The sequence below is a fragment of the Leptosomus discolor genome, chromosome 15, assembly GCF_034619465.1.
Source record: "Leptosomus discolor isolate bLepDis1 chromosome 15, bLepDis1.hap2, whole genome shotgun sequence".
NCBI lineage: Eukaryota > Metazoa > Chordata > Aves > Leptosomiformes > Leptosomidae > Leptosomus > Leptosomus discolor.
This window is the reverse complement of record NC_141405.1, coordinates 14,317,140-14,340,465: the sequence shown is the minus strand read 5'-3', so window position 1 is coordinate 14,340,465 and position 23,326 is coordinate 14,317,140. Positions and strand designations below refer to the sequence as shown.

The following is a 23,326-nucleotide window of genomic DNA, read 5'->3' as shown; positions in this document are numbered from 1 at the left end:
ACTCGGGATCTGTCACAACTCCCTGCCTGTCCCAGCATAGCTTCAGCCCCCAAAACATTTCTTTGGGCTCAATTGGCAAAGTCTGACCAAATATTCAAAGCTCAGAGTGGGGCGTAACGCAACCTGTGACTGCCTGGAACCGCAGGACACCTGCACTCCCCCTCCAGTCATCTCACCAGCTAATTTACCCCAGCTCAAACCAGACCCCAGAACCTTTTGGGGCTGGAGAAGGGTTCAGGGCGCTCAGGTGTAGCTGGTAACCGCCCTGAGCAACAGCAGCAGGGGGGCATTTCAGCCATCTCAGCTTGCTGGAGGCTTTTATTTCCTGAGGAAGGGGGAGAATCTCCGAAAACCAACCTCATGATTCTATGAAAAAGTCACTGGGAACCAGGGCTGGGAACAGGCAGCTGCCACAGCAAGAGCATGTTGCTGTTTGGGGGTTTAACCATGAGAATGGGGGACGCAGCGAGAGCCCTGCAGAGCACGGCAGACAGCAGAGTCTCTCCGCAGCCTGGGTTCAGGGCCGGCAGCAGCAGAGCGCCAGGCCACCGCCACCCATCTGCCCCAACCCCAGCAGCTCTGCAGATCTGCCTTTGCTCCACCTGTCCACACCGGGTACGTGCTCTCTGGGGAGCGAGAGGAAGGAGATTGAGGTCCACGTGCTTGGGTAGCCGCTGGGAGAAGCCAGCTCCACCAACGCTGCCCCTGTGCAGGTTTACCCCCTGCGCAGCTGCGCTCTTCCCACCTCGCAACGTCCAAGGGGGAAAGCAACCCCAGCCAGGGAAAGGGCTGCCCTTCTCCCCTGCACCCAGCTCAGCTCCCCAGCTCTGGGCCAGCAGGCTGGGATACCAGGCTCTTCCCAATAAAGACACCTCTGCCAGCATCGCTCAGAGTGTGTTTAATCAGACTCATCTCTTCAAGAGGACTGCCCAAACGAAAGCTGACACAGTCCTGAACCGCAGCGCTGTAACAGGAGGAAATCCAGGCTGGCCTGGCTCTGTTTGCTCCATAAACAGGCAAAAGGAAAACAGTGATCCTTGCAGAGAAGCAAGGCAGGGCACCTCCGGGGGGACTCTACCCTGCCACTCCGCTCTGCCACAGAATCGGTAGCAAGATTTCAGCCTGGTCATGGATTTGCTTTCACCTATCAACGTCCTCTTCAAGTAGCTTGGGGATCACACAGCTGCCAGCACTGCGACCGCCTGCTGCCCTCAGCTGCGCTTCCCAGCACAGGGGAACTGGGAGCCACGGGCCTGAGACTTTGTCACCTCGTGTGAACGCAGGGAAGCCGGCAGCCCCACCCGCCTGCCCGCCATCCCAGCGTACACCAGAGCACCTCGAGAGGAGGCCAGGTCCCTAGTAAATGCCGTAGGTGGGCTCCTTGGCGTCTCGGTATCTGTCCAGGTACCTCAGAGGCTGGTGGCGCGGGAACTTTACCTGTGGCGGACGGTAAACGGGCGGCCGCACGAATTCAAACACGGGCTCCCTCATATCTGCGAAGGGGCGAGGCAGAGGGTCAGCGAGACGGCTCAGAGGCAAAGGGCAGGCCCTCCCTTCACCAGCGAGGGGCAGCCCCCACCCCCCGGGAGCAGGGCAGGTCGAGCACGCCCTGGTGAAGGCGCTCTCAGGGTTCTTTTGAGCTGCTCCCACAAACCAGCCTTTTACAGGTTGCTTCCTCAGCCTGCTGTTGGTTCGGTGGAGGACGGCTCGGTCCTGCCCAGCCTGTGCTGCGACAGGTCCTAGACGAGCACCGGGACCAAGGAAGAGCCTACAGCCACGGCTCGCCCGCTGACCCTGCTACCCACCCACCCCGAGCGTCACCCCACAGGCCCACGTCCTGCCCCACAAACAGGCCCCCCCTCCAGCACCCCCACAGGCCGCATTTCTTACTGAGAAGCTGATGGAAGACCCAAGTAACGGAGCTGTCCCACTGACACTGGAAAAACGCCAGCCCTGCCGGGGTCATCGCGTCCTCGTGCTTCCTGTAGAAGTCAAACGTGCTGAAGGTTCGCATCTTGAGGCTGTGGCTGGAAACAAAGACACAAGCACGAGAGCTGACGTGAACCTCTTCTCCTGCAGCACCCTGGTAGGCAGCTACTTCCCCACATCACCCCAGAGGCTATAAAACCGAGGGGGAAAAGGAATTCACCGAAAGAACACCTCCCAGCTTCTCCAGCTCTGTGCACATTTCTGCCCCAGGCGGGGTAAACCACTTTCTTAACAGCCTGTTCTAAAGCACCAGGAACCCGCAGTGTTTGCAGGGCGGGGATTGCAGCTTCAGCTGACACACAAACTCAAAGCAGCCCCGAACAACTCTGCAGATTAAAAGGCACTGCTCCCTTGCAGCCGTAACAAGCACGTGATCATAACCAGCAGGAACAGCCAAGCCAAGTGAATGGAAACTGCCCAGTGAAAGCCTGAATTACCACGGCACCGGCCGAACATCCTCGCTGAAATCTATGGGGCAGGCTTGCTTGAAGAGGAGGAAGATGAAGCGATGGTAGCCAGTTCCCACGGCAGGGAAGGGGGGCAAGTAATGGCAGATCTCCTTCCCCGACTTGACGTCGTTGCCTGGGATGTTCGTCCTGAACACAAAGAAGTTTATTTCGCTACAGAGCCATCCATTTCCCTCCATCAGGGCCAGCAGATTCACCCAGGATTGCAAATCACTCCGTGCTACGTTTCGACACGGCTTACGCCCCGTTTGACAAGCGAACGGGCAGCAGGGGCTGCTTCCACCGGCAGAACAAAACCACACCCAGTGACCTGAATGCCAAACAGCAGCAACACCCGGTGCTACTGCATCTTTAGCAGGACCCAGAACACAGGGGTAAAGCAGGTAACGGCAGGAACACCAGAGAAAGGCCCAGAACTGCCTCAGCGAATGCTTCTTCCCGAGCTCTGCTGGAGGAGCTCCTGCCCGCCCCGCCCGGGCGTCCCCTGCGCTAGGCAGCGCGCGGCCCTGATGTACTCACACCAGCCAGTGGAGGTACTCTGAGTCCGTGTCCCTGAGATGTCCATCTGCAAACACAGCAGAGAAAGGTGACTGAGGGACACCCTGGTGTTTGCCTCGACCCCCAAGGGAGAACGCCCAGACCCGCTCTGAACGGAGGGGACGGCTCGAGACCTCCCAGCATTCCCTTCCGAGCAGAAAAGTAGCTCGTGGGATGGAGCTTAAGATGAGGAGTAAAGAACACTACAGATGTCATTCCAAGGTTAAAAGGACTTTGTGGTCAGCTGCTTCACTTCACTGCGCCTTGGCTTCTCAGGGGGAACAGCAGGAGCTAACCCACCGCCCAGGCAGACTGCCGAGGCAGAGAGGAGTCTGGGGGTAAATAAAAGGTGGGAGTCAGGGAGTTGTTTCCCCTGCACTGTGACACAGGCCCTGGTGCATCACTGTCCCATCTCTCAGCCGGTCGAGATTTGGGGACGCTACAATCTTCCCTGCATACATACTATGTCCATGCTTAGCAGATGTCACATCATCTCTGGCTGTGCAGCCAAAAGAATCAGGAGCTAACCAAAAGCAGAGCAAAACAACCCAGTTTAAACACGTTGGTTTTTTTTTAAAGAACTCGCTATTCACCTGGATTTGTGAGCAACAAAGTCCAGAGGGAGCTTTTATCTGCCTCGTATGACACTGCAGGGGAACGGGAAGCCTAAAAGAGCAACACAAAGAGAACACAAACCCCTCGAACAACAGGTTCCATTAAGACCAGATGACGATTTCCAAGGCAAAGAACATGAACTTGTCACGGGCACAGCCAGGACACAACACAGGCTGGGCGCTGCCACGCCGCTGAGTCACCCAGGAGAGCCCTTGGGGCGTTAATAAACACCAGCCTGATGAGAGACAAGGATCCTGTTGCAAAGCTCTGTCCTTATCATGCTCGAGAAACATATTTCCTTCATCACAGAGGAAACACCCTCGCAAAAGAAAGCCCCCAGCACGAACAATGCCCATCAGAAGCATCTGACAGAAACACATGGGCTTCCCACGGGGCCGAGGTTGTTCCCAGCTCTCCTCACACACCTCTGACGGAGTCACCACGTTCCCATAGTAGACTGGCACAAGGTGTTCGTCTTCTTGGCTGTACTCCACCCTCAAGGGAACCCAGGGGGTGAACGTGGCCCCCTTGAACAAGTCACGAAATATCCCGCAGTGCTCCGCCACGCGCTGCTTGTGGAACGGGCCGCTGGTCTTCTCCCAGTCAGCTCTGACTTGGTTGAGGGGAATCAGCACTGCAAGGGAAGAGCAAGGCTGCGGGAGGCAGCTGGGGGCCCAGAGCCCCCGGGGCAGGGAGGGGGGTGGCGGGGCAGGGAGGGGGGTGGCGGGGCAGGGAGGGGGGTGGCGGGGCACAGACCAGTCCGGAGCCGCGCTGCTCTTTCCATCTCGGCATTTTGGCGGTTCTCCCTCAGGATCTTTTTCCTTTCCTCGATTTCTTTTGCCCGCAGCACCTTACCACGTGGCAGGCTGATGTCAGTCTTTGGCTCTTCAGAGAGGGGGGAAAAAATCTGGTACGTAAAACACGTGAATACCCAAACCACCCAAACACAAAACCCCTACAAAATGTTAGGGAGCGTGTGAAGGTGACACAAAACTCAAGACATCAGAGGCTCGTTTCTACCACCTCTGCCTTCCCTCTGCACCTCCAGGCTCCTGCTCCCTCCTCCTCCCCCAGCTCAGGGTGCCCCCAGACCCACGGGTTTGCCAGCTGGCGGCAGGTCTGGTCTCTGCAGCTGCTCAGCAGAGCAGCCAAACGGTATTGTTTGCTGCAGGTTGAAAGCTCTGGGTCCTGCTCTGCTTTCTCTGACACTGTTATAATCAAGTTTGGATTTTGAATAGATAATTACTTTTCATTGATAACTAATTGCTTTTATTGAATGACTTAATTGCTTTAAGGAATAACTAACGCTTTGTATTAACGCTATTAGTTTACATTGTAGTAAGAACTATACAAAACCTCACTGATGCTCAGAAACAACAGCTGCTGCCTTCCGAAGAAGGTCAAAGCTGAAGCTGCTGCTAATTGTGAAATTATCCAGGACAGAACAGGGAGGCAGGGAGACAGGTACAGGGAGTGGAAGTGCACCTTCTTGGCGTGTCTTCTTATCTTATGGGATGAAACCAGAGAAACTAAGGAATGTTAAGGTGAAGACCCTCACATCCTTCCCCATCCTAATTTGTATATCAGAGATCTTGATCAGTAAGATAACCAATGATTATATTAGTATAGGAATACTAATGAAGTTAGTTAATAGAGTGGACCAATCATTGTAAATATCAAAATTATAGCGGGCATAACATGCATGTTTATGTCAAAATACGTTAAAGACCATGACTTTGCAAAAAAGGATATAAAATGCTGATTTTTTTAATGTAACTCTGAAGCACATCAGGTGGAGCTACCCCCCCCCGTGCTTCCCAGCGCTGCAACAAAGAAGTGTCTGCTTATCTGCAACGGTGCAGATAAGTTTGTCATGATTGCAACCTTTCATCAACAACACTACCAGGGTTCCAAGGAAACCCTTTTTTTTTTTACTCTGCTCCACATCTTTTGGCAGATCCTGGCCAGCCTCCTTCCTTCCACAAAACTGCCACCCATTTCCCCTGACATTTGCGCTCTGCAAACTCGGACATCGGAAAAGGGCCGACCCCGTGCCAAAGCCCCTCACCAGCTCTGTACAGGGCGGGTTTGGGGGCAAACCCGGGGCCCCACCAACAGCTTCCCTGACCTTCAGGAGCCAAGCCCCGCGCAGCGTAGCTCTTCCCGCGAGTACCTGTCTGGGGGTGGGTGTGCTGCCGGTAGGTCTTCCACCAGCGGGGCTTCCTGCTCTCCTTCTCCGCCAGCCTGAAGTAGCGACCAAAACTGCGGTATTTTTCCAGCGTTTCCAAGTTGCTGACGTCAATATCCTCGTTGGGCATCGGCCCCAGCGGGGCTGCCCGTTTCCAGAGCGCAGCTGGAAACGGAGAGAGTTCTCGTTTTGGACAGAGAGCAAGACACGAGGCCGAGAGAACCGGGCGCGGGCGGAGAGCGGGAGGCGGGAGAGCGGGAGGCGGGAGAGCGGGAGGCGGGAGAGCGGGAGGCGGGAGAGCGGGAGGCGGGAGCGCGGCCCCGGGCCGGTGCCCCCCCCCGCCTCCCCCAGCCGGCCCCCTGGGGAACCCAGGCGTCCGAGAGCTCTCCCCGCCCCCGCCCCCGCCCCCAAACGGCCCCCACCGCCCCCGCGTGGGGAACCGGGGCTCCCCGGCCCGTGTCTCACCGGCCGTGCCGAAGGCCCGCCCGCCCCGCCGCGCCGCGCTCAGCAAGGGCGCCGCCATGGTGCGCGCCGCCCGCAGCGGAAGGCCCCCGTTCCCATAGCGACGGCGGCTGCGCCGCGCAGGGCCTGGCCCGGAAGGGCCCCCCCCCCCGCTGCCATAGCAACGGGGCTGTCCCGCGCACCGCCTGACTACAAACGGCAGCCCCAGGGGGACAGGCCCGTCCCTCGCCCCGGGCTACCCGTCCCCATCCCCGCCCTTGCTCCTCTGTCCCCAGGGCTGGAGGGAGCGGCGTGGCCCTGCTGTCACCGCGGGGCAGCAGGGAGGGGAGGGGAAGCCCAGCACAACAGCCAGGTTTCTTCAGCAAAAGGCCGAGAAAGGAAAAGCTGGAGTTGCCTGTGAGCTTGGGACATCCTCAGGGTGCTGGTGACCCTCATGACAGCTCTGCCAAACCTCCACGATCCTCCACGAACACCTTTGGTTGTCACAGCCCAGCAGCAGGCACTGCCTGTCCCAGAGCCAGCAGCATGGCTGAGCGAATCCACCCCCAGGAGGGCAACCGCTGCCGCGTGGCCAGTGGCGCTCGCCCTAAGGGATGGAGGCCAAGCTGTGGCTTCACAGCCCGGGAGGATGGATTTCACACTCTGAACACTCCGAGACTGGGTTTAGAGAAGGGTCCTCAACTGACAACTCTGATTATTTATTGTTTTCCTCCCCAATGTGGGGGGGCGCAGCAGCCTCCTGCAAGAGCGGACATGGCCATCCCTTGGGTAGCGCAGGGGGATGCCACCTCCTCAGCCTGGCAGCGACCAAGTCTTGTAGGACGCTTTCTTCAGGTTCTCCAGGAAGATCTGTTCATCCTCTAAGAAATTATGGTCCTGAGAAGAGAGGGATGGATGGGATGGATATCAGAGGGTGACACAGAAACAGGGTCACAGTCCAGGGCATCACTGATGAGCGAGGAAAATATCCCAAACCCTCCATGCAGTGAGCAGCGGGCAGGTACCCATCCGTGGTACCCCCTGGGGTGCATGGGCTCCCCCCAGAGCCCCTAACATCACACTCCGAGCGAAACCCCCAGAGGAAGCCTCAAAGAGCATTCCCGCCTGGGGAAGGACCCAGCAGGGAAGCAGGAGGCTGACGGCAGAGGATGGGGACATCACGAAGCCAGAGTCCAGCAGAGCTGTCTTCTCCCTCCCAGGGATGGGGAGAGCAGAGGGGCAACCCCCTCGAGCCAAGGGCGTTTTGGGATGAACCTGAGACAAGCCGTGAAGATCCACCCGCCCTTGCTTCTGGCATCCCTCCTCTGGGTGCCCACGGCTTCTGGAAGCCCTGCGGCTCAGGGATGACCTTAGGAGACGCCCCCCCCCCCCTGCGGCTCTCGGGCTCCCGTCAGGATTCACCCAGCTCTGCTCCCCCCCAGCCGGCTCAAAGCCCCCTCCAGCCCCGCTCTCCCCCCGCCTCACCTGCTGGGCCTCGTGCTTCAGCAGCAGCAGCGCGGCGTAGAGCCCGGTGGGGCCGGCCGTGGCCAGGGCTTCCGTGCTACACCCTGGGCGGTGCCAAGGGAACGCCCTGGCGGGAGGTGGGAAGCCTGGAATAAGCCCCTGACCGGGCGGTGCTGCTGCCACGGAGGGAACTGTAGACAGAGAAAACAGAACAGCCCTTTTTTTGGCTGCCTGCAGGTCTCTGCACCAGGGTCCCCCCCAGCCTCCCAGTGCAGACGGGCTTTACCCCACCCGCCTCTCCCTTCCTGCCACCTCCACCCCCTCCTGGCACTGCCCTGGCTCAGAGAGCTCTGCTAAGCTCTTTCCGAGGCCAAGGAGGCAAACTCACAGCCGAAATTTATATACAGGGCACCTAAAACAGCCCCCAGGAACATCCGAAGCCTCCTCAGCAGTGGAACACAAGCGCAGCTGCCCCCCAGCAGGTCCCTTGCCACCAGCAGCGCGCGGGAAGCCTTACACGGCGGGCTGGAGAGGCCTTTCGTAGGGGCACTGAGGGCCTGCTCTGCAGGCAGCGGCAGCTCCTCCCGTAGCTGTTCCAGCTGTCTCCTCTGCTGAGCCATGCTCAGCCGCTCCTGCCCCATCCCCACGAGAAAGGGAGAGAGAGAAGCTGTCGGCAAAGGTTCAAGCTCTTGGCATGGCGGCCCCGGGCCGAGAAGGGAAGGCGAGGGGTTATTTGCCTGGTGCAGATGCTGCTCCTGCTGCTGCAGCTGCTCCAAGCGCCGCTGCATGACCTGCAGCCTGGTCTGGTGCTCGGCCTCTATCCTGCGTGCCTCCTGCAGGGCTCGCTCCCCTTGCTCGTACTTCTGGGACGAGAGCTGCAAGGCAGAGCGGCTGGGGAGGCTGGGGACAGGGACCCTCGCTGCCCTGGGGCAGGGCTCCTTTATGCATCCCCTTATTTCCCTCTGGGAACAGGATTAGGATTCATGACTTTGGGAGGGGGGGGGGAAGCCCCAGCTTTGCTGCCGGCCTGTGTCCAGCTGGATGCTCCGCTTACCTGGGTCATGCTTTTCATCTCCTCCTCCTGCTGCCGGATTCGCAGCGTGGCCCTGGTCACCTTCTCCTTCTCCAGCCTCAGCTCCTGCCAGGCCTCGTGCAGCAGCTCCCTGTCCCTCGCCAGCTGCTGCTCCTTGGCTTTCAGCTCCTGGCCCTGGAGCTTCAGCTCTGCCTTCTCCTAGGGTGGGCGTGGGTGAACCCAATGCATTACCTGCCCCCATCCTCAACACTATCTCATGTCTTCCCGAGTGACAGGAGAGATCTGCCTCTGTTGAGCCCATCGTGTGTGCCCGTTTGGGGTGGCAGAGCAACATCACCCGGTGCTCCAGCAGTGCCCTCATCCACCCCCCCCAGGGAGAACAGGGCTGGCAGAGCTGGGGCTGTACAGACACACACGCACAGGCTCCTTCCCGAGAATGGACGGAGCTCCTCACCATCCTGCACACCCTAAAACATGCTCAAGGCACGGCAGTTTGTCAGCAGTGGAAACAGCCAGCCGGAATGGTTATTTCCCACTCTGGTAGCCCTTCAAAATGCAGCCCTGCCGCATCGTCTGTGCCACACACCCCCTCTGGACAGCCCCAGGGAGAACAGAACTGGCTCTGGACACGTCCCCATGGCATGGGGCGGTTTTGCTTAACCCCCCACCGGGGTTTCCTCTCACCAGACTTACAACGGAGGCGGCTGCGCCTGGTCTGGCTGCCCAAACTCCTCACAGGCAAAGGGGAGAGACCGAGGGGACTGAGGCCTCAGTCAACATCTAAAATACGTTGGTGGAGGCTGTTCCTTGACCAGCCTGATTCTCACCACCCCACACAGGAGGGCTGACCCAGGCAGAGGACACAGCGTGGGCTCACCTGCTCCAGCAGCTGAGTCCGCTCGCCCAGCCTGGCCTCCATTTTAGCCATCGCCTCCTGGAGTCGGCCCCGCTCCTCCTTCATGTCCCTCTGCCGCTCCGACAGCTCCTGGAGCACTGGGGAGAGGCAGCAGCAGGGCCATGAGCAACATGAGGTGGGAAGCCCCCCTCTGTCCACACCATCTTCACGGAAAAACTGCATGTGTTTGTGCTCATCGCCTTCTGCGCACCCCCAGAACTGTTTGGTGGAGGGGAGACTCGGAGCCGCCTCAGCTCCCAGCCTCTGGGAGCAACTTCTCCCCATTTTCTGGGTGGCCCCGGCCCTGGCAGGGACCCCACCACTGCTTCAGCGCAGAGGAACGGCAGACGTACCCTTGAGCTGCTTGTCCTGCTGCTGCGCTCCCACGGCCAGCTCCTGGGAGGTGGTGTGCTGGGTGGCCTCCACCTGGCGCGAGAGGTCCTGCAGGTGGCTGGAGAGCTTCTGCATCTGCTCAGTGATGCCGTTCAGAGACCTGTGGAGGAAGGCGAGGGGAGGGTCACCCCTCTGGGACACACTTCATCTCACCACGATGGAGAGGGCAATGCGTGGCGGGCCAAAGGCCGGGCAGCCCTGCCCCGAACCTCTCTGGTGCAGCTGCTGCTTCGGGCAGTACTGACCGATCGGAAACAGCTCAGCATCCCCGGAGGCAGCGGGGGGCAGAGGGGATGGCCCCTGTTGCCATGGTCCCAGGCTGGTTCCCCGCAGGACAGGGAAGGCCCCGGCCAGGGACCGATGTGGGGATAACGCCGCCGGCCGTCGGTACCTGGTGTGCGACACGGCGCTGGTCACCGCCTCGATCTCCTGCTCCTTCACCCGCTTCAGCCGCTGGAGCTGCTCTTCGTGGTCTTTGCGCAGCTCCTGGACAGACACCCTGCGGGACACGGGGAAGGAGCCCACCATGGGCTGTCACAAACCAGTCCTCCCCATGACGGGCACTGTGGAAGAGGCTTGGTCGTGGGGCTGGCAGCCAGGTCCCAGGAGCTGAGGTAGCACGGTGGTGTCCCGGGCCGTCCCACTGACAGGAATCCGCATTTGGGATGGACCCCATTTGGGGGTTACGGGCTTCTCTACCAAACGCTGATTTCTCACGGACCCAAACTAGGTGGGCATCAGGGACTCACTGATCTGAATAAAAGGGATTTGGGGGAGATACAACGCTGGCTTCAGCATCTTTCAGAATACAAGGCATTCATCCTGACGGGATGTCTCCAGCCACATCTCCCCGTGTCCCCCTACACAGCAAATCCCCATTCCAAAAGCCACCGAGCTGCCCACAGCCCAGTGCTTCTGGATTTTTCCTCTCACCACGTCCCCAGACCGTTCCCTGGTTCTTTTGCCAGGGCCATAGCCCCACGTCGTGCTGCTCTCACCTCTGCAGCTCTCGCAGCCGCTCCACCTCCTGCGTGTGCTGCTGCTCCAGCGCAGCCAGGCGCTGCTGGTGCTGCACCAGCAGCTCTGCCCGCGCCCGCTCCGCCTCCTGGCTCTGTGACAGCAGCTGAGCCGCCAGCTGCTCCTTCTCCTGCCGCAGCCTCTCCTCCCGCTTCCCGTAGGTCTCCTCCAGCACCTTCATCTGGCTCCTGCCCGGAGAGGTCACCGCAAGGAACAAGCGTTGCTTCCACGGCAATACCCGGCACTCTCCACCCAAAACGCACACGGGGATTTGAGGAGCCCATCGGTGTCGCTGTGTGCGTGGGGAAACGTGCAGACACTCCGCAGGCTGAGCCCTGAACCCCCCTGCTACTGCCCACTGCGGTGCCCGGCCTGGGAACGTGCTGGCAAGGGGACTGCCCCCCCCCTCCTTGTCACTCACGGGACACTGTTAGTGAGAGTGGAACCCCACCTTAGCTCGCCCGTGGAGCTGCTCCCTGCCCCTACCAGGTCCACATCGACGTGGCTCTGCGCGTACCCACCCCAGGGATGGATTTGGGAAGCAGCACTCCCACCCTGGGCGAGATGGACAGGGCTATAGGCAAGGACCTGACAGAGGAGCAGAGCACAGGCAAGAGCCTGGTACCTGTGGGTGCTCTCGAGGTGATCCAGGTCCTCCTGGTGCCGCTGTTGGAGACTCTCCAGCAACAGTTTGTGCTGTCCCCGCTCTATCTCCAGCGTCCGGACCTGCCCGGTGCCCAGGGAAAAGGTCCTCGTGCTGCCCCAGGGACAGAGCTCCCAAAGCAGCACTTGGTGGCTGCAGGCAGCTCTGGACAGGGAGGTTTCTCCTCTCTCCCCTGTCACCCTGATGCTGTTCGGAGCAGACATGGCCCCTTCTCCTCCCCCTGGGTCACCCCCGGTCCCCCATCCAGCAGGCGACGGGGCTCACCTGGCTCTCCAGCTCTGCCACACGGGCCTGGGCAGCGAGCAGCGCTGCCCGACAGCCGGATGCATCCTCGCAGAGCTGGGCTGCGGGTTCCCCCAGCCTCTTCTCATGCAGCAAGCCCAGGGCGGGGGACTCTGCCTACAGGGGACGGAGAGAGATCGAGACCCTTCGGGATCCGTGGCTTTGTGGTGTGGCCATCAGCCCCCAAAGGAAGGAACATGCCTCACCTGCAGCTGAGGAGCAGCCTGGAGAGGCACCCTGGGTGTGGCAACCTGCGGAGACATAGGGATGCTCTCAGGGAGGTAAAGCCCTGGGGAGAACATCTCCTCCTAACCTAGGAATGGCGATCCATGCCCAGCCTACCGTGGTCCCTCCTCTACCCTTCTCCAGCCGAAACCTATTGCTGGCTGGGTCCCTCCTCCCCAGGTGACAGCAGCCCCTACCCCAGACACAAGCATGCTGGGCTCTTCCTTCTCTAAGGGACAGACTCAAAGATAAGACCACGAGTCCTCTGGGAGACAGCAGGTGTCCTGCCACGAGGGCAGGGCAAGGAGGCCCAGCTACATGAGAAATGGAGGCTTCAAAGACCAAGCAAGAGCTGTCCTCTCTCTCAGAGGCTCTGATTCCGTTTTCAGTTGTCTAGAAACAACCTCAGAGCATCTTCACCACCATACTGGGGAAAAACAGCTGAAGAAAAAGTCCTTCATCAACTACAGCCTCTGCTGTCTAATTAATGTAATATATATATGTGCCTGGGGAGCTATGTAAATGTGCTCAGGCAACGCAGCGTTGGAAGCACACACGATTTACAAAGCAACCATAGCACATGTGCTTTGGCCTGGTAAGTACAACTTGTATCATCCTGGGGCTCTCCAAACCCTTGGCCTCCAGGAACAGGGGCTCCCAGAGAGACAAAGCGGGGCACATCCTTCCTCCTGCTGAGGGAGCACGGACCGATTTGGATGACAGCAAGCTGGCACGGGAGGGCTCACCACCACCACCCCGATCCTGCACCTCTCGGAGGCACAGGCCCAGCAGACCTACCTGAGCGAGCGGGGCAGGGCCCTGCCTCTCCTGCCCTCCTGGGAACAAGGCTGTGGGAGCTGAAAATGGAACAAGGCCGTGAAGCAGACATGGCAAGGGGAACCAGCCCCTCCCAGAAGGATGAGGGCCTGGGTCTCCTGGGCAGAGCGAGAAGGGTCCTGCTCCTCTCCAGCAGCTGGGGATGGGGACGGAGGGTCAGACAGGCCTGTCCATACCTGCCCCCTCCCCCACCCCACGTACAACGGCGGGACCCTGGGGGCAAAGCACAGCTCCTCCTCCCTCCCCATCACCTAGGTGGTAGCTGGGTCCCCTGAATCACTTTCCATGGCCTCTGAACTGGTGCACAGTCTCAGCCCAGGGCAGGAGGGGGCCTTCTAGCACACAGCACTAGTGGCACAAGTGTGGGGGCAGCAGGAGGGAAGGGGGAAGAGAGCAGGGACAGCAAGAGCTTACACCCACCCATTGCTCAGAGAGAGCAAGGCCCTTGCAGCCCTCCGATACCCCAAAGGCAACGCCGCGGAGCTCAGCGCGCCCCAGCACGACGTCCCCACCGCGCCACGAAATGGGCACGGGGGGATCCTGCAGCTTGGCAGCCTGCTCCGACAAGGTCAAAGCCAAGGGCCATGCTGTGGCTCCGGCTTTGGTTTTGGTTTTTTTTTTTTTTGGCAGGGCAAGGCGACCCTCTCTGCAGACCGCTGCCCCAATGGTACCACACGAAACGTACCCAGGGCGCTGCTGTCTCTGGAAGGATCCCCCTTTGGAGCCTCTGACGGGTGAGCTGAGGCTGGTTCTGTGGTGCTGAGCCACGGGACCGGCTGCCTGCAGGGGCACAGAGACACGAGTGAGGCACAGCAGTGTCACAGCTCAGGGAGAGGCGCGCGGATGTTATCCCACTTGGCTTTTCTTGAAGTTTAAAGCTTGGCTGTCCCACTGCGATCAAACAGGCAGGAGCCTGACAGTCCTTCAGAGCTGCCTTCCCTCCCGCTGCCACGGGTCCCAAGCGCTCCCTGCTGACTGCCGGCTCTGCCCATTCCCCCACCTCACCCACGGAGCTGCTTTCTGCAGGACGCCTCACCCTGAAACGCAAAGGAGGCCTTACCTGGAGCCACCCGTGCTGGCTGCCTTGTCCTGCGGGGCACCTGCCTGCTGCGGGGCTCCTGGGGAGGCGGCTGGCTGGCTGTGAGCAAAAAGCATCCTCTGTGGGAGAGCCGAGGAGGCAACGGAAGACAAGAACCTTTTCCCCCACACCACGTCCTGCCTCGCAGGCACAAGGCTCTGTCCCACTCAGCACCGGCAGGATTCAGCCTTTTGGCTGCAGAGGCAGCAAAGACACCTCAAAACCTCCATCGCTGCTCTTCCACCTTGCTGCCTCCACCCCCTTCCCCTGGGCGACGGCAGCCCCAGCTAACACACCCCTGGCCACAACACGCGGCTCTCTGGCTGCAGGTCACTTCTGAGCCCCATTCGAACGGCACCAGCCTGAACGTGGGGCCGGGTTAACTCAGCTGGAGGAGGGGGTTTGCCTGCAACTAGGAGGAATGAAGGTGAACAAAGGCAGGACAAGCAGCACAGGGGGAGCAGGCGGGGCTGTGCTGAGCCAGGACAGCTCTGCGGGACCCGGGGCAGTGTGTGCAGTCTTGGCCACAACGGGAAGGAGAGCCCAGAACGGTGACGGGACTGGGGGCTGGATCAGTGGGAGAAAGGCCCCTGTTCCTACCCCAACCTGAGACAAGAGAGGGCTTAAAATTAACTTCTTAAACCTGAGCCCAGGGTTTCTGACAGGCCCTGCTGGAGCAGCTACATGCGGAGCAGACGGGAATGCCGCAGCCACCAGCTGTGCCTTTACCTGGCAGGAGAGCGGGGATGCAGCCCTTCACCCGGGGCCTCCTTGGCACTTCTCTCCTGGGCCTTGGCCTGGGCCTGGGCCTTCTTGCGAGCCAAGGCCGTGGTCAGCCAGCTCTCCTCCTCCAGCGAGTCGGCTTTAGGCGCTGCCTCCTCTGCAGCCGGGAGCTGGCTGCTGGGGCCGGGCTGCCCGGCTGGGGCAGGGCTGGGGCGGCACACTGCGGGACTGGCCTTGGCTGGAGATGGCAGCTCTGAATCCATGAAATCCTCGTCTTTCAAGCCCAGCCAGTCGCCTTCAGACCTGCGGCCCCGCGCAGAGCTCTGGCTGGCTGGAGGAGGAGGTTTGGAGCAAGGCTCTGGTTTCAGTTCACTGCTGGTCTCGGCTGAAAACCTGCTGCAAGGAAAAGCAGTCGCATACCTGCCTGTAAGGGGACCCCGGGGGCCCTGCCTGCTCCTCCACAGACACCCCCAGAGCACAATACCTCACAGACTGCCTCCTCGCTGGCTGGCCCTTGGGCAGGGAGGCCGCAGTGGGCTGGTATGCTCCAAAGACAAAATCCTCTTCATCCCAGCCCTCTTCCTTCTCTGTTCAGACAAGCAGCTTTGAGTCAGTGCCCAGAGGAGCAGCTGGCTGCAAAGACACCAGTCCTCTCCTCCTCCTCCTCCTCCTCCTCCCCTGCAGTTCCCACTGGGATTGCTGCCTCTGGGAAAACACAGCTGGAAACCCACGAGTAATGTGCCTCCTCAGCAACGTGCCTCCTCAGCGTGGCTGGGAAAAGCTGCTTTGTTGGGAATCAGCCCAGTGCAAAGGCAACTGTTACGGCTACTGTGCAAATGCTCCCAGGCTGCCTCAAGGCCAGAGTTCAACACTTTGGCATTAGCCACCTTCCCCCCCGCAGTGCTGACCGAGAGCCCCTTACCAACCTGCTTACCACGACACCTCTCATCCCCCACAAGCCCATCAGAACCCAATCTTGCTCTCCCAAGCCAATGCTGTGACCTCTGCAGACCTTCCCAGCGTCCCTCACCGTGCTCACCTGGCTGCTTTTCGTACTTCTTATCCAGTTTGAACTCCCTGCGCTCTCCCATGCCTGGCTTTTCCAGGATTTTGGCCACAGAGCCCCGTCCCAGCAACTCGTCCAGCTTGGAACGGGCTGGCCGGAGCTCCTCTCTGTTGGGGACACAGCGGCAGGTGGGTTTCTCTGAGAGGCAGGGCTGTTCCTCATCACACAGCCTCTCCAGGGCGCTCTAGCTCTTCTCTACAAAAAAAGGCTGCCCCCCCAAGCCCGCCCCACCCAGCACGGCGGCACCATCTCGACGCCCAAGCCATCCCCTGCTTTACTCCCACTGTCTCTTCACTGCCCTTACTCTTCCGCCTTCTTTCCCTGCTTCTCATCTCCTGTCGGGCCACTGCCAAGTCCCAGCGCATCCATCAGGTCATCACCATCATCTTCAAACGTGAGCTCCTTCCTCCTCCGGACCGGGGCCACGCTGCACAGGGGCGTGTGGGGTGGGGGTGGCTCTGCGGATGGGATCACACACGGTAGGAGCTTTGACCAGGGTTGCTTTTTCCTTTAACAAGAGATCGGGCCAGCCCCTGCCTGCTCTTATCTCTTAGGACCATTGACAAAGTCATTTTTAAATAACTCTTTCCAGTGACCAAATCTCACAGCAAGTGACAAAGTGGCAACACACTACTGCCTGGTCTGTGGCCGTGCATCCATGGATGGGACACTGCTGGGGGTCACTAACACCGGGGTTTCCAGCTCTGGCTAACACCAGGAACTTCTTTAGTTTTGCAGGTTGCCAATCAGATAATTCCTGCCCCCATTAGCCCAACATCACTGCTCCACCAGCGCCCTTAGCCCTTGCCCTAAGCCACCAGCTGCTACTTGTGTCCAGCGGGGATTTATCGGGGTGAAAGGTGATTTTAGGGGACTATCAGACCCATTAGCAACCCCGCTGCAGGAACAAGAGGGATGAGTGCCTGCAGCACAGCCACAGTGCAGCTGGATCCCACCCAGAAGTGCCCCAATTGCGGTCCGGCACGGACCTGTGATGCTCTCAGCCACCCAAACCCTGACCCACAAAACTTGTTCGCATTTGGGAACATGTAAAACAGGCTGGGTGAGCTCAAAGGTGAGCTCTGAGCCTCCATTCCCAGAAAGGAAAGGTCAGTTCTGTAACCTGTGGCACACAGGAAATACTACGCACTCGGTGTCACAATTAGCCCCGTTACCAAGCTGCTCTACAAATAACCACACCAGTTAGTAAGAGATGGGACTAGGTGGCTTTCAATTTAATCAGTTTGGACCTCACACAAACTCATCCAGGCTGCTGATTCATTTAACACACAGAGGATGCATCGAGCAACCCTGCTTACCTTTCTCTTTGCTCTCTTCTGGCTTTTTCTCAGAGCTGCTTTGAGTGCCTGTTGGAGCCAGCTTCTTGGGAGCATCCTGCTCCTCGTCAGACAAAAGCCCAGCCAAAGGATCATCTAAATCTGGGAATTACCCCGTAGGGGCAGACAAGGAGAATAATAAGAAAAACAAACAAAAGAACAAACCCACCGTTATTTAGAAGAACAGTTCGGTGCTAAGTCAAACACCGCTCCCCACCGTGTGCACAGGGGGACAGGAGATCGTCTCTGCCCAAAGCCATGAACACAGATTCTGCAGGGACCTGGCACACCCTTGAGTCTCCCCGAATTCCAAACCCTCAATAGCTACGTTTCTGTTTGGTTTTTCCATATTTTGTTTCTCCTAGAAGAAAATAGCTCAAAATTTGGGTACTTTAATGCTTGGCCACTGTTTAGGCAACGAAAAAGGGGAGAAGAAAGCCCACCTCGATCACCTAAAGCCAATTAGTCATTTTATGAGATGCTGATCTTGGTTAAATCTCCCACCTCTAAGGGATTAGGTTTGCATGGGCATCGCAGGGGTGAAGGACTCTATCTCACCAACCAGCCGAGCCTTTGGTTAACAGAAGAGGCAAGCCACAGGCAAAGAGCAACCACAGAGTCCTCAGCTGCCCCCACACATCTGCGTGCTGAAGTGAGCTCCTACCTTCAAAGTTAAATTTCTTGTACTGTCGGGAAGCAGAGGGGGATGACAGCGGCTTCTTCTCCATCGCAGGTACAGAGTCTCCTAGAAAGAGATGTCACAGCTCTCAGAGACAAGGGATGGGCAGAGATGCCCCTGTCCCACCCCGGCTAAAGGTCACTCTTCTGGTGGCAGCCCCCTAAAAGCACATCTTGCGACACACGGGCCCCTCACAGCCCTGCCAGGTGGGACTCTCTCTGGAGGGACCTCCTTGCAAGCAGAGGAGGAGAAAAGGGTCTGAGGAAGAGCAGGACAGTTTGGGGACGAGCATAACTTGAATGCAACCCCTCTGGCTGTCCTTCCATGCAGACCAGGCAGATCCCACCAGAAACATTTTGCCCTGCACCAGGGAAGAGCCAAATGGTGTTTGGTGGGAGGCAGCAGCGTGGCTGTCCTGGTCACTGCTGCTGCCAGTGGTGTCACAAACCTTTCACAGTCGTCTTCCCTCGCCCAGAACCGCGTTTTGATATTCCCAGGAGATCAGCGTCCACGTCATCCCCGTCCTGGAAAGCAGCAAGAGGATGGGGATGGGCGCAGGGGGAGCGCTGCTAACGCCCCAGTGCTGCCTCTCCCGTTGGAGGCTGGTGCTGGAGGCCACGGCTGCAGCACACGTGGGCCGAGGAGGAGGGTAGTTATGGACCTACCTTCAGGGTCTGCAGCAGAGCTTGCGGGTCTGCACGGGAGGCACTGGATCCCTGCATGCCGGGGAGGGGAGAGATCAGACAGAGAAGCAGAGTTTGGAAACTCCTCACCCTTTGCTCCAGCCCCTGGTTTTCCTCATTTCATGGGGTGGAAAAATACGTGCCCAACTCCTCCTGGTGTCCCTCTCACTGGAAACACCCTGTGTCTCCACTCCTTTGCTGAGACCCTGCTGCCTCTGGGAGAAGCATCAGGAACACCCAAGGCCATTGCTTTGGGTGAGGGTTCCTCCCACCACACTTTACCTGAAGCGCACCCAGGAAGGCTGGGCTGCAGCAGCACGTGTCCCCCCAACTTTGCTCCATCTCATCCAGGGTGCCTGGAAGCCCTTCTCCCACCATCCACCCATTCCCCTCTCCTGTCTTCCCCACAGCCATGCCGGAGAGGGGCTACCTCTTCAGCTAAACTTCACGCTTCATCCCTGGTATCCCACTGCTGGCTTGGAGGGGGTAACACCCCAAGGGGCAAGCTTGGCTCAGCTCAGCTCCAGCCCTCAGGACACCCACGCTCTCTCCCAAAATTTGGGCTCACCTCTGCAGCTCCGACGTCCTCTGCTGCAGGGAGCGTGTCGAAGAAATCATCTTCTAAAAAGGACCTGTGACACAAGCCCAGGGGTTAGCAGCACCACACGGGAGCTCGGCAAGGGTGCCCTGGGGACAGCCAGGCCAGGCAGTGGGAGGAGGAGGGGGCCAGACGGGCGCACTGCGGCAGCCACACCACACAACAGAAATGAGGCTAAAATAGCACTGGGATTAAAGATAGTAGTGCTGGGACTGCTCTGTTTAAGCAGGTCACTGTTAGAAGGAAGATTTAGAGCAGATGTGCAGTGCTGGGGCACCCAGCTCTCGCTGGAAAGCCTCAGGCTCTGGGCTCCCAGTTCCCAACGGCATCGCAGGTAACGCACCTTCCCAGGCAATTGCTACTGGGGCATGGAGCGAGGTGGAGAAGTCAAGGACAGGGCAGGTCAGAAGGACCTGGGGAACACAGAGAGGTCTCCAAGTGGGAGAGGCTGGGTCTGAAAGGCACTCACTTCTTGCTGGCCTGCGAGCTGGTGCCCCAGCCTCTCCCACTGCTGCGTGCGGCCGGCTGGGAAGCTCTGGCAGATTTAGCATCCATTTCATCTGGAAACAAGACAGAGAGAGGTCAGGATGATGGAAACGGGCATATTCCTGGCCTAGGCACTCCAGAGGGGAATGTGCTGTCTCCCTACGGGCCACGGAGGCTTTTAATGAGAGATAAAATTCATTTTGCCTCCTCAAACTCATGTCCAACTTATTTAACAGCCTCTGACTCTGGGAAACCCTGCTCTCCGCTCTGCTCCCTGCTTCCTCCCCCCTCACAACTGCAGCCTCCTTGGACATCAATGGCTGTTGCACCAGCGCCTCCTGCTCCCAGGAGGGCAGGAAGATCAGAAGGATGCTGCCTTATCGGCCGCCAAGAAGGTTCATTTTACCACCGTATCCCAGGAGGTCATCGAGCACGTCATCAATGGAGCCTGAAATGAGACAAATCAAAGCTGTTGAGGCAGGTGAGCTCCCCAGGCAGGTATAGGAAAGCTCCCCATTTCAATACGGTTTGCCCTTTTGAAATCCCCCAAGAATAAAGGTTTGGTCTCAAATACCATCAGCGTGAGGCCTTCCTTGTCTAAAGAGAACTGCCAGGACTTGATCCAGTATTTGGTGGATAAAAGACTGAGCTTCGCTTAGCCAGAGACGGCCTATCTTTATCAAGTGAGCCAGCTGCTTTCTGTTCAGGTAGTCACTGGCCACAAGCAGCACTTAATCGGTGAGCTCTCAGCACGCAGTGTCTCAGAGCCCCTGGGCAATCCCAACAGCACTGCTTCAGGGTCAGGGGCTGCAAGAGGCCTCCAAACAAGCCGTTAGGGAATTAGGCAAGGAGAGGAACTCCAATAAACGTATATAGATAAAAAGGTATGTTCTGCCCTGGATTTGGGAAAGCCCACAAGAAAGGAATATAGGATCCCAACAAGGAAATCCATGTGATGTGAGAGGCAGGTGAGCATCTCTGGTTCAGGACTGACATGATGCACGCAACTGCATCTTTCAGACAAGAATCACGAACTAGATCAAAGCACCTAGGGCCAGGGAAAGGAAAGCAAGTGCGTGTACATACCTCTCAAGCTTTTCTTAGGTTTTGTAGCCTGCAGAGAAAGACAAATTCCCCCGTTAGAGAACAAAGCAGGTCTGACCTGGACTTCCTCAGAACGCACTCAGGCCAGAGGCAGCTTTCTCCAGAGCATCCCACAAGCGACAGGGAAGCCCTCCTGCCGCTCCCGCTCTTCGGGAAACGGCACGTGAGACGCGGGAGAACCACAGAGACGTTGACGGCTCCAGAGCCACCCCCTCCCGACCGCCGGCTGGGCAGAACCCTCCGGCCCTCGGCCGGAGCGGCAGCTCCGCACCGCCCAGGCCCGCCTCAGCCCCGGCTCCCACTCACCATCGCAGCGGCCCGCCCTTCCCCCGCTCCAGCGAGTCCCTCGGCGGACTCCGCCGATCTCCGCCTCCGCGCCGCGGGGGGAGCCGACACCGCTGGGCACGTCCGCACCAACCTCCCACCTGCGGGGAGACGAGCAGCGACCGCTCTGCTGGGGAAGGAGGCGTCCTCCGGCCCTACCGACCAGCGAGGCCTCCACCGGGCCGCCTCTCCCTCACCGCGTCCCGCTGCCGGGGCACGCGCTGCCTTCCCGCCCGCAGCAGCCGGCCCCGCACCCGGTTCCCGCCGCGCCCCCGACCCCGCAGCCCCGGCTCCCCCGGCCCGGGAAGGCCCGGCCCTCGCCTTCCCCTCGCGGGGCGATGGGAAATGGAGTCCCCGCCGGGCTCGGGGCGGGGGGGGGAAGAGGCCGGGAGCGGCGGGGCCCGGCGGCTCCGCTCCCCGCGGGAGGAGCTCGGGCTGCAGCACTCCCCCGCACGGCGGGCGGGGAGGGCCAAGAGCAGGAGCGCGATCGTCCCGCTTCCCCACGGGGCCTCGGGAGGCTGCGGATGCCCGAGGACAGCCGGGGGACGGGGACGGGGGTTTGGCTACGGCAGAGACGGACCTTCAAGGACAGCGGGCTGGCTTGGGCACAACGAACCAGCCCTGTGAACCAGCAAGGGGTGGTGCATTGAGCAGGAGCAATCCCAGTCCTGCTCTCCAGCCACCCAGAAACCAGTTCCAGCACAAGGTGCCAGCCAGGGGCCAGGCCCTGGGGGCTGACAGCTCCAAAGAGAACAGCCCTCGGGCCAGGCAAGCCCAGCAGCCACCCCTCCCAGCTGAGCAGGAGAGGGGCTGGGTCAGGGACCCCCCAGGAGAAGGCATGGACGCCCCACCTGGCGATGGCGTGTGGCACAGCCCGGCTGGAGCTCTTCCCTGCGGCCCCTCTGGGATGGTTGAGTAGACAAATTCGTGACCGTTGCCCCGAAGGGGGAAGGTTTAGCAAATCCAACCACAGCAGCCTCCACAGCAATGCACTGGCACTGCTGGAAACGTTGGAAGTTCAGGTTAAAATAAAGCTCCCACTTAGCAAAGCTGGGTACAGGACAAAGCCAGCCCTGCTCCTGCCTTGTCTGCTTGTACTTCAGTCGTTACTTTCAGAAAATCCCTGGGGAAAGGACTGCCTTTGAGATTTTATAACCTGTGGGCCCATCTACGCCAGTGGCTTTCACCATGGGTGCTGTCAAAAGGCACCCATGTTCCCGCCTGGACTAATGCCTTCACCAAAAGGCAGCATTTTTAAGAGTCCATTGTTAAATCAGACTGGAAGCCACGCTCAGAGGCCACTCATTTCAATACTTTTCAAGGAGAACGGTGCAGCTGACAAGTGTCAACACTTGACACTGAAATCACTTCTACTCACGCAGAAGAGGCTCAACGCTTGTGGAAATGGTACTGCCACATTTTGTCCAAAGATGGACAAGTCCTAGCGAGGATGCGGGGCCCTGTGACAGGGTTTAACTGCTGTTTGCTGACCGTGAGACAGGGCGAGCCGGCCCAGGTTCTGGCCTTCAGGTATTACCACCAACGGCAGCAAGGTGGAAAAAAAAACCCAAACAAGTGTACAATATCCTCACGGATAGGAAGGAAGCACAGCATGTGCCATTACATCACGATCTACTCCAAAAAAACAAGGAGAAACAATTTTAAAGAAATAGCTTCTCTGAATTCTGCTGCCTAAGGCTATTATTGCACCGTTCCTGTTGGCAGGGACGAGCCTTTGCTGGCCTCTGAGCCACAGTAACACCGAGCAGCGTGCCACAGACAGCTTTACTCTCTGCCAGCTTTATTTTCCCTGTGGCTGCGAGCAGCAGCAGAGGCAAGGATCGCTGGTGGACTGGGCTGGCTGCCCTAGAATGCTGCAAAGCCAGAAAGGTCAGACTAGAAATAAGACAACTAAAATCCAACTAATTTAAGGTCTTTTGAATACTTGGTTCTACTTCAGCCATCAATTTAAATGAGATCCACTGAAGGCAAGGCCTGAAAGGCATTTTGTCTGAAAACACGTTTGTAATTTATTCGATCCGTACACCGTTAGCTGGTACAGCTCTCGCTGATTTATCATTAACCTGCTCCTCCATCACCCTTCCCCAGGCCAGCAGCCTGCTCTGCTGAATGAACAGCGAGCAAAGCCCTTTGCCTCCTTTGGTATCCTGAAACAGCAGTGGTTCCATTCGACCTGAAAG

At 59.0% G+C, this 23,326-nt stretch overlaps 2 protein-coding genes across 3 annotated transcripts; both read right to left on the bottom strand.

Moving 5' to 3' along the window:
* Positions 1-881: 881 nt before the first annotated feature.
* Positions 882-6,319, bottom strand: MRPL38 (mitochondrial ribosomal protein L38). Of its 2 annotated transcripts, none has more exons than XM_086473602.1 (9): positions 6,262-6,319; positions 5,782-5,961; positions 4,365-4,493; positions 4,034-4,242; positions 3,587-3,659; positions 2,976-3,102; positions 2,427-2,585; positions 1,891-2,027; positions 882-1,493 (listed from the first exon to the last, which is right to left on the bottom strand). In XM_086473602.1, the coding sequence occupies exons 1-9, from the start codon at positions 6,317-6,319 to the stop codon at positions 1,357-1,359; spliced, it is 1,209 nt and encodes a 402-aa protein (XP_086329728.1). In that variant the 3' UTR covers positions 882-1,356. The 2 variants fall into 2 exon arrangements, with proteins under 2 accessions (XP_086329728.1, XP_086329729.1); XM_086473603.1 differs by having other exon boundaries at positions 2,976-3,021.
* Positions 6,320-7,050: 731 nt separating this feature from the next.
* On the bottom strand, positions 7,051-22,293 carry FBF1 (Fas binding factor 1). The gene is given in 32 exon segments (XM_086473534.1): positions 7,051-7,134; positions 7,723-7,847; positions 8,219-8,333; positions 8,439-8,576; positions 8,756-8,932; positions 9,612-9,727; positions 9,983-10,122; positions 10,414-10,521; positions 11,021-11,227; positions 11,665-11,765; positions 11,968-12,102; positions 12,192-12,236; positions 13,009-13,067; positions 13,733-13,827; positions 14,108-14,185; positions 14,855-15,244; positions 15,333-15,435; positions 15,888-16,021; positions 16,219-16,372; positions 17,234-17,353; positions 17,916-18,073; positions 18,342-18,454; positions 18,596-18,646; positions 19,182-19,245; positions 19,681-19,771; positions 20,104-20,145; positions 20,784-20,811; positions 20,923-20,948; positions 21,108-21,226; positions 21,285-21,487; positions 21,977-22,126; positions 22,282-22,293. Coding segments are annotated over 32 exon segments (3,681 nt in total).
* Positions 22,294-23,326: the final 1,033 nt, after the last annotated feature.